The sequence below is a fragment of the Ixodes scapularis genome, unplaced genomic scaffold (genome assembly GCF_016920785.2).
Source record: "Ixodes scapularis isolate PalLabHiFi unplaced genomic scaffold, ASM1692078v2 PGA_scaffold13__105_contigs__length_92229423, whole genome shotgun sequence".
NCBI classification, from domain to species: Eukaryota; Metazoa; Arthropoda; class Arachnida; order Ixodida; family Ixodidae; genus Ixodes; species Ixodes scapularis.
Genome location: NW_024609839.1, coordinates 85,513,829 through 85,530,550, shown reverse-complemented (window position 1 = coordinate 85,530,550; position 16,722 = coordinate 85,513,829). Strand labels below are relative to the sequence as shown.

The 16,722-nt window shown below is 47.5% G+C and overlaps 1 protein-coding gene across 1 annotated transcript in view; it reads right to left on the bottom strand.

Annotated features, from left to right (window-relative positions):
* LOC8039840 (carbonic anhydrase-related protein 10) overlaps positions 1-16,722 on the bottom strand; it is a 314,647-nt gene that overhangs the window by 12,017 nt on the left and 285,908 nt on the right. Inside the window, exon 7 of the mRNA XM_042289702.1 lies at positions 5,028-5,182. Coding sequence (XP_042145636.1) covers positions 5,028-5,182 — 155 coding nt within the window. The remainder of the gene's footprint in view (positions 1-5,027; positions 5,183-16,722) is intronic.

The following is a 16,722-nucleotide window of genomic DNA, read 5'->3' as shown; positions in this document are numbered from 1 at the left end:
TTTTCGAATAATGTCTTCTTTTTTTAGTTTTTTTTTTATTAGGAAATAAAACAAAAAGCTGAGAAGCGAACGATTGCGATGGTTCTGTTCTTATAAGGAAGAAAAACTGTCGCCTTAAAGACGGGACGTTTTTCTCTTGTAAAATTAAAAAGAGTAGCTCCCTTTCTGTCAAAAATAGGGCTAAGACACTTGCCAGGGTCAACGGCGGACGGCGACGCACACGACCGAGTCGAGTGGCGGGACGCATTTGGCGCATGTATTGATAGATGGCGCTACCTCCTTATCGGATCTGCTCGCGACCACAGTGGTTTACTAAAATGAACATCAAATGTTTGTGCTGTACGTTTGGTTTAAAAATAACTGCGGACAATAAAAGCAAACTTAAAGTAAACAAAATAAAACATAAAAGCGGTTGCATAACGACGGCGCTTTTGCTGCCAACGGATTTCGTCTGCGTGTCGTCTGCTTTCTTTTGCTGGTCGGCTACACCTTCCGACGCTGCTCCCGACGCCATTTATCGTCTGCGTCGCCGTCCGCCGTTGACCCTGGCAAGTTTTTTCGCTCTATTTTTTACAGAAAGGGGACTACGTTTTGTAATTTTACCAGAAAAAATGGACTTGCGAAATACACCTTTCACGAAAAGTTTAGATTGCTTCGTGCAGGCGCCGATTTTTACGGCCCATTTTAGATCGAGAATAGGTATTTCAGTTACCTTATACATAAATTTCAGGTGCCGCCACTTCTGGGTACTGATGGTTATTTCTACTTACTGGTTTCCTCGAGCTACTACTTGTGCGGTGTCAAACTAACACGGTGAACTGAACGGTCGTGGCACATTAAAATGCCGGCATGGCCGCAACTGATGTTATGGGCAAGCTATGTATAGATCAGAGGGCGTACAGTCCTCAGACAGCACTGCTAGGCGAAATTGTCACGCGCTGACGCCACCAAGCGGCAAGGCTCGCAAATGCAGTACTCTTGGCCGTGCATGAACTACTGACGTCACGAGCGCGATACGCATTGCGCTCTTCACTGGCCGACTTTGAAGCGAGTGGCAGAGAGCTCGCGCTCACGTCATTTCGTTTCCGCACGCATTTAAATATTAATCGATTCATCGGTAGGTTAATCAATCAATCGCCCAGCCATAGTTGCCACGCCTCATACGAAGCACGAATGTTAGGGTGATTCTCGGTGTAAGCTGACGTAAGCTCCCATAACATCGGTAACGTAGAAAAACGGAACCCTGTGAACCGGCCTTTAGGCCGAATTAAGTATCCCCTACAAGAAGAAGGAAGCAGATTTACATAGGCGAGAAATTTTGGTATAAAAAACCTTGGGAATTTGAACGTAAAAATTATGGAAATCAATGCGTGGTCAGGTGACACGTTCACGGCGTTGGATTGGCTGAATGTTACTGGACCCTGGTAAAGTAGCAAAATTGCCTTTCCTTCCTGCTAGCCGGACACAAACGGATACAAACATACAGACGACTAATCGTCACCAGGCGATTTGCTGATCGGTTTCAGTTGCCGATCAGCACCAGGCGAATCTTTAAAATGGTCGTTCTGAACCCGTCGCACCAAGATCGCTATGGAGCATCATCGGACTGAAAGCATTCCTCGCCAATATGAGCGTCTTTGGCACTTTGCATGCAATTAACTTATCAATCATTCTTATCCTTATAGATCTCCTAAAATGGTATTTTCGTCCTTGCTTATTTAAAGACAGAACAATTATTTTTCAATGCCTTCAAGCATCGACGCCGCATGCAATGGTGGTGCGAAGATGTACGCTTATTTCGCTGGTGTGTGAATAGCCAAATCTCGGTTCAAGAAACGTCTCCACAAAGCTGCCCGTCACCAGCGAATTTAGATCGGCTCACAAAGAATGGAGTTGTCAAGAAGAAACTGGTCATTCCACGAACCAAAATGGCGACCAATACGAGAAGCTTGGCTCATCGTGAGATGAAACGAAGTGTAGCTGCTGGCTGCTGTCCACCGGGTTTCTTGTCGTGCGCGAACGCGCTTTTGGTGCTCGCTTTGTGAGTACAGAAAGAGACACGCCCGGTGGGACGCCAAACGGCGCACTAACTACCCCGTGCGAAGGATGTAGGCATAAAACAAAAACACAAAAACAAAAAAAAAAAAAAAAAACAGGGACGGGCAGTCGTTGTTTCCGTGCCAGGGTCGGAGGTTTGCTCTGCGTACGGGCGACGGACTAATTACTCAAGTCGAGGTCTTCAGGCGCCGCTTCTTACTTTTTTTTTCGTTTTATTTCTCCTAAATATTTAAGAACGGTCTGAGGGAAAGCTACGAAGGCGACCGCAAGTTGGAAGCGGCTCCCCGATGTTCGTGCCTTTTTCCCGAAACGGAACAACATGCTGCTGCTTCGTGATGCGCAAAGACCCGTGCCTTCCCACACAACGTTCACGGTTCAGAAGCGCTAGACACAATGGACAACAATACCAAAACAAAAACACTAAGTGTATATAAAAAAATACTCCAGAAGAGGACGGACAATGAGAGAAGAGGGGCACAATATCCCGTCCTTGAGTGTAGTGCCAAACTAACTAGTTGCTTCGGGAGTCGTTTTGATTTTGGTCGTTTGATTCCGGTTCTTTATAAACAAACCGGAGAAGCCCGGCGGCGTAAAAAAAGATTCCACATCGCCGCTTCCCTGTTCATCGTTGATACTTGCTTTTTAGTAACAGTAGTAATCATATCGCGTTGATGTGTAGTATAACTAGTATATACTCGTACAGATATGACAACCACTTCTATGTTAATGACGTCTGTCGCTTCTAGGGGTATTCACACAGGAAGATATCCCTCCCTTTGCTACCCGGAATGCGCGTCGCGTGGTAACAACGTCACGTCTTTGCGCGGAGGCACTCTGACGTAGACACCCCAGGAGGAGTGGGGAGCTGCACCCTCGGGTTGCGCAAACACTCCTCGCCTTGATGTGGAACATCTTCGCAATTGCCCGTATTAGCAACTTTACAAAGTTTGACCTGCGGGATACCGGCGATGGCATCAGGATCGCCTAACCTGTTGTGGCTTGTACTCTTGCGCGTATCGTCCTAGGCGCCCGAAGGAGTCTCCGATATTCATCAATGCCGTACTCAGGCCGCTCCTCACACAACTGATTTTGGGTTCCACGCTCTTTGCGTTTAACCCACCCATTCAAAAAAAACTTTTTTTCTTCTTCATCTTCCGGATCTAATGGAGCTGCTGTAATAATAAAATTTTGGCGTTTTATGTACGCCTCTATTTTTCTACTCTTGTCAGCACGCACCGATCCCTGTTGTCGGGAGTGCGACAGCTAAATGCGTCTCATATCACTGACATTCCTCTCGGTTCTCCGCCGTTCGTGTCAACGCTGGAGTCGGGGAGGGAGTCCCGCTGGTTCTGCCGATTGTTGGACATCCCTCCCAGAAGAGCATCTCCCATGTGAATACCAAGCCTGTTCTTTAATCAGGGCGAATGAACCAACAGTCCGCTGGAGAAAGTTGATCACTGAAACGAACACTAATGGTGTCAATGACGCGTAAAGGAATCCTAGATCGAAGTTTCCTCTGGTAAGATTAAAATAGGTGGTAATATTGTAAAACAGGATGATTGACTCCTTTGGTTGAATGTAACCTGTTCCTCCAAGACGTTCAATTTCCAAAAAGACTCCTCACAGGCCTAGTCGAATTGCTTTTTAAACTACTTTTAGTTTATGCGGATGGGATAGAAAGAAAGCGAGATAGACCGTTGGTTTATTAGCGAGACAAAAATGTTAACCGAGCCGAATGATGCTGGCTTGCTACTTCGTGTAGAGTGCGCACGGGCTTGTCATCGTCAAAAGGAACCTTCGTGCACCGGGATTTGCCAGTTTTCCGTGTTCGAAGCTTAAAGCCTGAAACACACCTGAGTACAAATCGCGTCGCATTGCGCCGCCAAGCATCTTAAGGTACGTTTATACTCCAACGTAACGTCGACGGGCGCGGCGTAGCGCAGCGCGCACAGATACTGATTGGTCGCAGATATCAAGTTCCTGGTTGCCGGCCAATGAAAGGTGCGCGTTCTGCGGTACGCTGCGTTCGCTGCGCTCAACGCTGAAGTATAAACAGCCCTTTAATCACAGTAACCGTCGCACGGAACAGCACGGCATTGGGCTAAATCATGGCGTCGGTCCGACGCGACGTGATTCTTGGTCACCTGGGTTTAACGCTTTAAATTTATACCTACCCGAAATTTGAAGTACACCCGTCGTTTTCAGAAACAGGCTGATTATGATCCAAATTATCCGTAAATGACAATCGCACGTTTTTATTTTGAGCCAGGTTACTGCTGTTAGTAGATCACCGAGACGCCCCAAGCGGCAATTTAGGCTGAGGCTTGACGACTCTAGCCGCAAAGCGGTAAACGCGTTCGCTGTGGCGTCTCCAGGTTCTTGTGCAGCGCTCGTGAGACGCTCGCAGGCGGCGACGCCACGACGTACGCGTCTGATGGCTATGTTAGGCTGCGACGTCGAGCGTGGCAAACGCGGCGTAAAGCAGCGCACACAAATACCGATTGGTCGCAGGTATGGAGTTCCAGCTCGTCGCCGGTCAATGAAAGGCCCACGTTTTGCGCTACACTACGTTCGCTGCGCTCAACGTCGGAGTAGAACAGAGCCTCGACGCTTTGCGGCAAAATACGTCAAGCTTCAGCCTCTATGCCGCTTGGGGTGTGTCGGGAATTCACCAAATATCGTGTCATGCGCAGTCCTTTTCTTCTAGGTGGTGTTGCTGGGATTCGTGTTCGCACTCAATCAACGCGAGTTCGATCAGAAGAGTGACGTAGTCCTCCGGTTCAAATTAGCCTAAAAGGAGTTGCCTGTTCGGCAAGTTGGCTTTTAACGACTTGCCCCTCGACCACCTGTCATTTAACAAATTGACTGGATCCCGTGTATGACGTGGGCAGCACGCCGGCCCTCAGTAGGTGACGTAAAAAAATCAGCAATACGGCCTTCTACCTGGCGGTACTATGCGGAGGACCCACCTGCTGCTTGGTGATGTAGATGGGCTTGTTGATGACGATCCACGTGACCGTCTCGTAACATCCGGGCATCGTGAGCGAGCCTTCGTACGTCATGAAGTGCTCCGTGGCCGGCAGCAGCTCCTTGATGGACAGGTGCTTCAGCACCGCCTCCTGACCTGCGATGCACCGAAGAAAAAAACATATTAACGATCCTGTTTAGAGAAAGAGAGAGAGGAGTGTTGAAAACAAAGGAAGCCTGGAACTTATTAACCACAACGTAAGGTCAGTCTGCCTTTGAGTTAGGGAAATAGTGGTTTACGCTGTAGATGAGAAATTTAGCCAGTGCAGTACGACTGCTAGCCTAGGGTCTTTAACGCGCATCATGCAGTAGTGGCACACCGTGCGTGCCGGTACGATGCTCATCCAGATCGGGCAGGGGTGAGGATTGAACCCAGGATCCCTGAGTTCTGCAGCGCGAGCTTTCACTCAGGTTCTCCGAGCTACCGGGCGCTGACGCACTCGGCTAACGATCCCCTATCCGGTGCACCGAAACGCGGCTATGGTTACGGATGACTTAAGAACGGCATATAGAAACTTCGGCTGTCCCACCTCCAGCGCGAACTTCCTGCCTTCGAGAACGCTTCGGCGTCTCATGCAATTTTAGCGCACGAGCGCACAGCCAAAGCACTGTGGAAGGCACGGAGCGTGTGCTGAAGGCAGGGCGCTTTGACGACCCGCCATGCCGTGCTCACTTGGTCATTGACTTTAAAGTGAAATGCTTCCTGACACAGCAGTCGCTTCACTCGATAAACGGTACACTGCACCTAAAAAAAGCTAAGGTGGTCACATGATCACTTGCCCTTTGCAATTTTTGCCACCGTCTCACGTGGTCATCTGACAACTCCCTGACGTCAAAGCGTCACGTGGTCTTGGACGCGTGATCCGTCGACAAACACAAACCGGCTGTGGCCTCCAGATCGACATCCGGTCGATCCGTTTCGTCGGCCTTCCAAGGTTGTTTATACCACAATTACTTTTGTCAGTGGCAGGCTAACGGTGAATTTAACTGGTAGACCAAGATCGGTTTCCGAAATTGGTGAGGAAGGGGAAAGCCCGTTTTGTGGGGCACGCTCCAAATCTACGAGCGGAATATTAACCGTAAATTTTGGAGCGACCGGCCGAAGAGGGTCCGCCGTTCGAAATGGCCAGGACTCGAAGTTTAGAGCTTCGAACATGACGACCCGATTGAACTTTCCAACGACCAATCACTACTGGTGCTCTCCAGCAGCAAAAGCAATACCCGACACATATCGGGCGAATTTTTTGTGCGACGAAATTTGTTTAAGAAATATAGAAGAATATGCCCAGATTCGCTACTTTCCCAAACATTTGGGCGATCTCGAAGCGGCGGGGCAGGCATAGCGATCGCAAAAGTCGGTGATAAAACTACTGGTGTTTAATTAACGCAAAGTAATACATAACTTTTACTTAAACTGTTTTCATCTAGCGTGTACTTGCCTTGTTTTACAAGAAAAAAAACGGCGGCATGCAGTGCACATATTTAACAATCAATTGCGGTAAAACGAACACCCCCAACCTTGCACCTGCTTAGTTCTTCGGAGTTTCTCCCGTTCTTTATGTCGTTTTTCTTCTCGGGATCACATATTTCAGCGCTTACAATTCGCCACGCCCAAGTGCCACCTCTGCACTCCTGATTCATACAAGGTACCAGTATACAAGACGCAGTACACGCACTGACCGTCACCACACCGCGTAAACAACCGACCGGACAGAACGGTTCGTGAGTGCGGCTGGTCTGGCGATCGCTCTAACGGTGAGCAGCGCTTAGCGAAAGAAACTGACTTACGCAGCCGCGTTTTTTTCGACTTCCTAAAGATCAGAAAATTTTGGTAGAGAGGTTTCGAAGCGGTCGGAAGTGCTCCGGGGAGCTGGCGCTCCCACAAATCTGCGAGCGGACGATAACCAACTTGAGCTAAATCGGCCAGCCGAAGATGCGCGCTCCAAAAGAGGAGCTTTTGGAGCGCTCTAAATGTGCGAGCAGAATCATCCCAATCAACGCGCTGCCGTACGTGCCTGTTGCTTTCCACCGTGATTTGGATGGACGTGCGTTGAATAGGTATAAAAGGCAGATAGTTCAAGGGGGAGGCGAACCATATACTGAATTCTTGAAGGGACCATGAAATGATTTGTCAACTTCTTCCTCTTTAGCTTAACTCCTCAACTCAAAAGCGACATGAGAAATCACATAATTGTTACGTAGAATTTCACCTGCTGTGACGACTCCAAGCTCCAACAGGCTTTTTAAGCACACCTCGGAACTTTCCATTCCCAGGAGATGATAAGTACCGTTACGCCACTCAATGGCCACGAACGCGAATCCACATATTTGCCGATAAATTGACTGTTGACGAGCGAATATGCCTTAGTGACGCAGTGCTCGTGTCCAATGCGTGAGCTCAGGTCGCCTTACGTGCTTTAAGTACCAAGGATGTACCACACTTAAAAAGCAAAAGCTTTTGAAGAAAACGACTTAAACAAGGGTCCGCTATATCTATATTTTGTACCGAAAATCAGGCTTTTGGCTTTTTATCCTCGTGTACTAGTTTTCTTGTAACCCACTATATTATACGCGTTTAGTAAAATCCAAGTGTAAAATTATTTATTAAAGCTCAATATTTATTTCATAGTCCCTTTAACCTGCCACCGACAAGGGGACGCTTAAAGTATTACAGAAATTGCAAGGTACCAGTTTAAGTAGGCCCTCTTGCTGCGCTATCCAACATATATGGGGTGATTGGTCGTATTAGGGGAGCTTCCGAAACTCTTCGCCAGTTATTCGTGTAGTTAAGTACCAGGAGGATCAGGGGTAAAACATTCTACGTAAATTGCGAAAAAAGGAGTTTTGGTTGGGATTCGCTCTTCACCCATTTCCGATGGTGCAAACATGCCTTCATACTGGGATAGCGGATGATCATTTGTTATGTGCTCCTGTTGTAGCGGGACGGTAGGTGATAGAACGAGACGACATAGGAGTGACGCAGCACCATCTGGAAGACAAGGCCTGTTCCTTTTCCTCTCGACCGTCATCGCGAGTGGATCAACGCGCCGCTGCCTAGCTCGCGTCAGCATCGGCGCCAGCGCGTCGTGCCGCGTCTCACGACGAGCTCAACGCTAGCAGGCTGCGACGCCAAGACGGACGCCTCTGCTGCTTGGCGGCCGGTCGGAGATCCGCCAACGATGACGTCGTGCGCAGGCCTTGTCCTCTAGGTGACATTGAGTTGAACCCCATACGACCACCTCCTGTGCTCCCAGGGGCTGCTTCTCTGCAGATACGCGTTGCTTGAGGTGAAGCTTACCGCCTGTTTCACAGGCAGCGTTCGTCAGATTAGTTCCGATATTACGTTTCCCTTCACGTCCGACCGCAAACGAAGCTAAAATCCGATGAGGATAGACCCTTTCCGGAATTCAGTCTGGCCACTTTGATCACTATCATCATCATCTGAAAACGGCATATGTGCTATACTAATGGCGGCCTTCGGTTTACTGATGAAGGAAGAAGTTAAAGATGCTCCTAAGGAGATGATTCGAGGCCTATACATTCTAGATGTTAGCGCGGCGTGAAGCAGGAATTGGACGCAAGAGCTGCGTAAGCGTTCATTTCTAACTTGGTCGCAGTCAATGTGTTAGTAGCACACACTCGGCTTCAAAGGCCCTTGATGTATAGAACTCTATCAAGACGTCTGTGTGGGTTGGCGCTTCGTTCCGACTGGCTGCATCTGTTTCGCCATCGACACTAAAAGAGATTGAAAAATAATTGTAGGGAAGTGCACATTCTCGTTTACCGTTGACCTTTAAGATGACGGTGCCCCATTAAATACTGCACACTACAGGTTCATTGCCGCCATTAGTATAGTAAAACAAAAACTGCCATTTGAGTCACCAGATGGCACTCAATTCCGGAAAGGGTCTATGGCAGCTACAATCAACGAGCTCGCCTGCATACTCTATCTTCAACTGCCAAAAGTGCATCGTGACGGATCCCGTCGTATTTGTGCTTTGCTATCACCGACTGAACCAGTTCCACGCGGTAAATGCGCCGCCATGCTGCGCTTTTTTTTTTTGTGCGCACTCGATTGGTCCGTGACCGCAGCGCCATTGGTTCTCACTGAGGTCACGTGATAGCTTACGCCGGCCAACGGGAGCAAGGCGTTACCCGCGAAGGAGTGCTGTGTCGACGCTGACACAATTTAGAACCTTCTCAAAAGCGCGCGCCGTCTAGGATAGTTGCTGCACCAATTATCGGAATTCGCCATTGCTTGGGCACGTACCAAGATGGCGCACTGGACACGAGAGCTGCGGCAGCGTTTGGCGAACACGTGATTCGTGACCAAGGAATCACGGCTTCCAATATTGTTCTATGGGTTTTGAAAATGATTTATCGCAATGGACCACCGAAGAGGAAAATTGATGCCTCCCTCGCCTGGGGGAAGGGAGTGGGGTGCTTTTAGTTTTTTTTGCTTAATCCCCCGAAGATCACCCTGGTTATATCTCACCCCGCCCGGTGATAGTTACGAAATTGCAAAGGGTAAGCAAATTGGTTTAGGAGTCCGAAGGGAGGAATCACACTTTTGGTCTTTAGTTTCTAGGCTAGGTGGCGCTAGGTACCGCCCGTTATAAAGGGTACAGATGTTAGTATCTATCTATCCATGTATGAGGTCGACGAAATATGCTAAATTTGAAGGGCGTGACATCGCCCGCCACGATTAGCGAACGCTGGTCAAATTACGTGATCACGTGAAGCTGATGACGTCACTTTAATGTCGCTATTCCGGGTCGGTATTTTTTTTACATTGTAATTATTATAATTAGGGTTCACTGCCTTCGGTATATACAGATAAATCCAAAAAATACCCCTCCCCCCCCGTTTCCGAGCCGGGTGTTGTGAAGATCGGAGAAAACCAAAAGCACCCAAAATTGGAGCTTTTTTTGACTGAGAAAAATAAACGCCTCACGGGAATAAATATTTGTCTACAGGATTATCTTGGGATCATCAGGAGCACAACCCACACTAAACCGTATACGTGACAGCTGTTTTTTGTGTTTTTTTAGGGGGAGGGGGGGGGAAGGGGAATTACAGTTTTTATTTTGTTTTATTTTTCTATTCATACCGGAACGTTGTTCAAGTATTTGGATGACGCGTGTGTTCCATCGAGGTTATGAAATCCCACGCCCGTGCGCTGTTTTAATTATTACAAACCCCGATATTCACCAATTTTTGTTTTAACCATAAAAAAAAAGAAAGAAAAGAAAAGTTGAGACACGTTGATCTAGTACAATAAATACATTTCGAACTCTCTCTCTCTCCCCCCCCCCTCCCCTCCCCCAGCCCGAATTCGAAGAAAAATAAACCCTGTAATTATGGAGCCCTGTTTAAGGTATACTCCGTTGAATGAACATAAGGCAGGGAGTGTGGGCGTGTGTTTACCGTCATACGGGTGATGCCACAGGTTATTCACGTTTCGTTTCTATTCCTCAACTGCGCCACAGACATGGACGCAAGAGCGACACGAGATAGAACAGATCGACCCGCATTTTTTTGCACTAAAAACAAACGTTTATTGCTGAATCGTAATTCTCTACGCAAACAAAAACAAACAAAAACCATGAGAGTTGGGCCATATTAGGTGCAGAAATGAGAGGTCTTTGAACGAAGCCACTTATTCTGGTACAAAAATATCGGCCAGATGTTTTTTTTTGTTTGCCCCTGACTAGATTCGAGCCGGTGTCGCAACACAGGCTGGACAAGCAGGACAATTCCACATAGATGACAAGGCCTGTCCGTGACGTCATCTTTAGTGGATCCCTGACCCTCCCCAAGCGGCAAACACGCTGAAGTTCGGCGAGAGTCGCCGCAAAGCCGCAGGCGCTGCGCGAGTCCACCAATGATGACGTTTGGGGGTGAAAGATTCGGGCCTTGTCGTCTACGCGGTATTGAGCAGGGCCGACGTATGATAAAGGAGAGCAGTTTCGTACACGTTGAGCGTGCCACGAGAGACAAACCATACGTTTCGTATTTTTCTCCGTTCCTTATCGTCTGCTTTCTTGTCAGAACAGGGAACGCGCAATTTATGGGCCTACTTTTTTTTCTCTTTGAAACAAACGCCTTTTTTTTTCTTTTTCTACTTTTAGTAACGATCTGTTGTTTCGACCCGAGTCGACAGTTAGTCACTCCGCGATGGAAACCGGTTTTCTCTAGCTTTAGGGGTACCTCGTTTAGCAGTCTGGTAACCATGCGTTGTTATCCTCGGATTTTATTAATTTTGCTTTCGAAAACGACGTTTTTATTTTATTTAGCGTTTGTGGACGACATTTTTATTTCTTTTCGCGTTTCAGAACGACGTTGTCGACTAAACGCGCAGCCATGATGGATGAAAGCCTAGACTACCGACTCGCGAGGGTGAACTGTTCAAGGTTTAGAATTTTGTTTTTTTTTCTTATAGAGAGAGAGAGAAAGGAAGATAAAGAGAGAGATATATATAGAGAGGTAGAAAACAGGCCGTTATGTCGCCGTGTACAATTTTCACAACTAGGGGATCCAGTGAGCGGGAACATTTATAGAAGGGGAAATCAGCCACGCAGATGAAAAGATCCCGGCGAAAGAAGGTAAACAAATAAAGTGAAATGAGCGGATTTGGGAGGGAGGGGAGGGGGTGAATGTGTCGCCGAGAATGCTAGGGGCGCCCTGACATGTTTTTGAGTCGTTGACGGTCCCGTCAAATGGGGAAAAAAAATGACGCATTCATTTTTCACGGAGCCGCGACAGCTTCGAAAGCGGCTGCGAAGGAGCTGAATAATTGAAAATTGAAAACGGCCAATCCCGGCAAGCAGGCCCCCGGGGATTCCTTTAAAATGTTTAAAACAAATGTGTTATCGAAAAATCTACTATATAACAAAACAACGGCTAGTGTACTATTTTCTTGTAATTCGGCTTTCGGTAATATGTTTGGGGAAATATTTGAATAGCGGATACATTTACAACCCTTTAATGAAATGGCTTAATTTTTCAGATGACGCGCCGTTGAGTATGTGGGTTTATTTACGTGATGATAAGGGGTGGGCACACTATGTTATACAAAGCGAGCGTTGAAAGGTAATCTGCTCCATACACGCTGCTTGCTGGTCTCGAGGCGCCTGCCCCAAAAGCTTACTTCAACTTCAGCCTGTAGATCCGATGCGCATGCGTTCATGTCGCCACCGACGAGAGCGAGATACATCGCATTAAAAGAAGATCTTTTAATGAAGAAAACCCGCATGACGCCTTTCTCGCAAGGCACAGAAGACCGCCATTACCGTCTAGGGACGCAACCCAGGCAATGGCGGGGCGCTGCCGATTTCCTACCTCGGGAATGAGGCCCCTTATTCCATATAAAATAATAGTACCCGTGATTTTTATTACCGAAGCCATATAAAGGGTGGTTTACACACTTGCGTTAGACTGCGACCGACGACTTGACGACCGGTTTTGTAAGCCTCATGTGGCCGCTTACGACCCGCTTCGCAGCACTGCAGCCGGTCGCCAGCAGTCGCAGGTGCGTTAACCAGCTTTAACGCGCAAAATGCACAGTTTTGGGGGAGAAATCATTTAGTTTGGTTTACAAGACATCCACCAGTTGTTTCGGGGAGCCAAAAGAAAACATGTTTATTGATTTTCCCCGATATAGTTAGCTCAAAAATTGACGTCAGGTTATGTAACGACAACGCGAGTTCACACCGTGACAGTACGCCGTGTGACGTCCCGGATCAAAGTCACCTGACATGGTGCAACGTGGTCACGTGACGTACCGTTACAGCGTCAAATCGCGGTGTCACGTGGCTAACGTCACGTGACGTCAATCTCCCTGCCGAAATAAGCGAAGAAGTACTCGCATGGACGGATGGACGGACAGTCAAAGTTCCGGGAGTGAGGGGTACAGTTGAAACGCATTCCATGATCTCATTATGGGACTGTTGTGAACACTTTGTTCGTAAAACGGGGGGTCACACTGCTTATAGCCCGTTGCAGCCTAAGAACGAAGGGCGAGGGTAATACGGGCCGGGGAGGAGGAAGCAGATGGAACGCTAAAGACAGAAGGAGGTTTCCCCCTTTCTTCTCCAGCGTTCCGTCTGCTTCCTCCTCCCCGGCCCGTCTTACCCTCGCCCTTCGTTCTTAGGTTGCGACGGACTATAGACATCATACAAAAGACAGTTTGCATAGAGATTTTAACGCGAGTCGCCACGAGATCCCTGCTTCGAATGCCGCGTGGCATTGAGTTCAAGGAGGAAACCTGGCACGCGGCACTCGAACCACGAATATTTCAGTGTCTGGTGTTTGGAAACTGTCTTTTGTAGTGACCGTGGCTTAAGAAGCGAGATCTGTGTTCGCGGATGCACTACCTCCACGAATTTAACAACGCTACCACCAGCTTGTCAAAAAAAAAAAAAAAAAAATGAAAGGCGCTTACAACATTTTGTAATGCCGAATTAGAGCGCAGCTTTTGAGGAGGAGGAGGGAAGGGTACTGAGGGAAGGGTATACCCCTCCTCCCTCTTTCTCACCTCCTCATCCTCCCTGCTACTGATCCTCCTCCCTCCTCTTCCTCCTCTTCCTCTTCAAAAGAAAAAGGTATTCGTAATTTGTGTTAAACTCCAATTTGAGCTAATCCGCTACCCCCCCCCCCCCCCCCTCCCACCCTCGGTTTAGCTCTTTAGGTGCCTGCTTGTTCCTGAGCATTAAAATGTAGCCATAACTAGCGGTCATTGCAGTACCCGGCAAAAATGTTTTTTTTTTCTTCCTAAGCAAGGCGCGGGTCTGGAAAGCCAGCCATGGTTCTAAGACCGCTCATTACGCCGGCTGAGCCTCACCTAGATTATTTCTCGGAGCCCTTTTGCGTAGCGCTGCTCGTCTCTACTACGCGCGGTAAAAAGAAAAATAATCACGAGCTATAACAATATAACGATACTAAAGACATCGCTGAAGTAAATGAAATGAAAGGAAAAAGTGAAACAGATGGCCCAAGAACGGAAATAAATAAAAGCTTAAAGAGACGCTCGGAAATCAGCGATCTAACGAGTGGCGAGTAAAATCATTAAACGGTCTTGCTTCAACTCACCGGACCTCCATCCTCCTTCCAAAAACTTTGAACTCTCCCCTTTCTTTTCGTTCTATAATTTTCCTCGCTTTTTTGGAGGTTCTTTTTTCATTTTTGAAAGCATTTGCCGGGAGGGGGAGACCGGTCGGCGTTTCCAAAACCATTTGGGCGTTAGTCCTACGGAGTTTAGGTAGGCGCTCTATGCCGCCAATTTTTTTTTATCCGCCCCCCCCCCCCCCCTCCTTCTTCCCCAACCTGTTCTACCTCCTCCATCCAGCCATTCTCTACGCACTTTTTAAGTCCTGAACGGCAGAAATAATGAAAATACGAGTAGAGGAAATAAGACGATAACAATATCTCCGGGGTCTCCGTTCTTTTTTTTTTTTTTCTTCTATAGATGGCTCCACAACAAGTTTTTCGGCCTCAACGGCGCTCTCGGCTTTTTTTTTTTTTTTTGCACTTTTATTGCGCGATGGGCGCGACCATTCGAACGCTTCCAAAACGGCGTGCTTAAATCTTTGAGAAGGACCGTATAACGGCTGGTCTTCGCCTTTCTGTTTTTGTTTTTAAATATTTTTATAGCTTTGATATTGAAAGGGTTGAGGCGAGAAATGAAATAAAAACGGGGGAGTGGAGTGGGGAGGAAGAAGGGGGGGCATTAAACGCAACTTGTGTTTTCTGTCGGAGCCCACCTTTGTTTTCGGCACCCGATGCGTAGATCAGACCACTTTGCCTACTTTTTCATAGCAGCTCCCGGTAACGACCAGTTCTTAATGGTAGCTGCTGTGCTCCTTGAAGAGACGCCACGTGTCCGTCTGTTGTGAAAGAAATTCAGTTGAATCCGCGTAGCAATTATTTTTTTAGTCACTGACAGAGCGAGAACGGCAGGGCGTTGCCTTCGAACGCCCGGCACCCAGCACGCGCGCTTTCCTTTTCCCCGTGTTTTCGCTACTCGTGCACACCCGAGGTTTGCGAGCCACAGCAGCATTATGGAAGCTAGGAAGCTCGCGCTGGAGGCGGGACAAACATAAACTTCTCCCTGCAGTTCCCATTCTGTAAGTGACTAGAGGTATTCTTTCCTGGAAAAACGTGGTTGACGGATGGACCATTACAGTTTGAGGAGTTCAACTCCGAAGTCAGGGAAAAAAAAAAGTATTTTCAACACGTTAAAATGACGCTTAGAGATACCGTGCGTGAGCCTCTAAAAATGCTATCAAACACACACACAAGCACACACAGACGCACGCACGCACGCACACGCGCACGCACGCATAACACGATCGAAAAAACATCTTCATGTTCTTTCGTTTGCTGTTTTGAAATTTGACAGCTCTAACGCCGTGACTTCTGAAGTTTGAAATTACGCGAGTGAGGTCTAGATTTTGCTCTAGCCTTATATACAAAACAAGATGTTGTTTTACGAATTGGGGGAATACAGACAGAAAGGATGGATGGAGGACAGAACGTCGCGTAAACTAAAAAATGACTCACACTGCTTGAGAAAGTAGTCGTCAACGTACGGGCCAAGCTGATTGCGAGGCAAAGGTGCGATAGAGCGACAACTACCGCCGGATGATATAAATGTAAGCAAAAAATAAAACTTCCGACGAAAGAAACCCGAATGAGAACGTAAAAAACAATCGTCCCTCGCCAGCCAATGCTGGCGAGTGCTAGCGAATGCTGGAAAACAGGACTTTCTTTTTCAGTTTGCAATATTGTATATATGAAGTCGTCCAGTGGTACGATAAAACAAAACCTGGCTAAAAGTGTTGGTTTACAACCAAGCATCATGCTGGAAATTGTAAATTTGTTCCCAAAATTGATACTTTTTTTTTCAGTTAGAATGGTGGGAGGAGCCTAATTGCTCTAAGAGGTTGCGTCTATACAAGCTGCACTCAACGCGCGGCGTTTTTTTTAAATATTTTGTTTTTATTTTTGCAAACTATTTGTAGAGAAAACGCGACACTGTAACTCACTATACTCTGTGGTTCCTTGCCTTGTCAGGAACCTCGGGCGCTCCTCGAAGCAATCAGCTGCCTCACATTTTATCACCTAACCTCGTTTTCTGCGCGTGAGTACAGGCAAGAACACGATCACCGTGGCGAAAAAAACAAAAACAAAAAACGGCTGACCCACCGAGCACTTAGTTTCCACCGCACTTGAGGCTTGTCCAGACAGTCGCGACTGCTTATGACCCTGTGTCTTAAAGTCTCCTAAAATCTGGCGCAATCTATTGGCTGTAAGGAAACACTCGCAGCTTTCCTACATTATCAATTTTTTCGTGCATTTTCTTTTTGTCTAGAAAACCTAATGAAATAGCTGTAAACGACTATGACTGATCATTAGAACGTACATTTGATATAGCAGATACTGGAAAAACCTCGCTCCGTTGAAATGTAGTTCCGGTGTCGCCTCAAAGATGGCCCCAGTGTGCCAGCGTGTTTTCTTGCCGTAAACGATGACAAGAACTCGGACCTAAAGAAACGCAAGTGTGTGAACGGAGCCGAAGCGGCGAAATGGAATCAAGCCGCCGGGTGCGTGCTCTCCATCACCGGCGTATAAATAAGG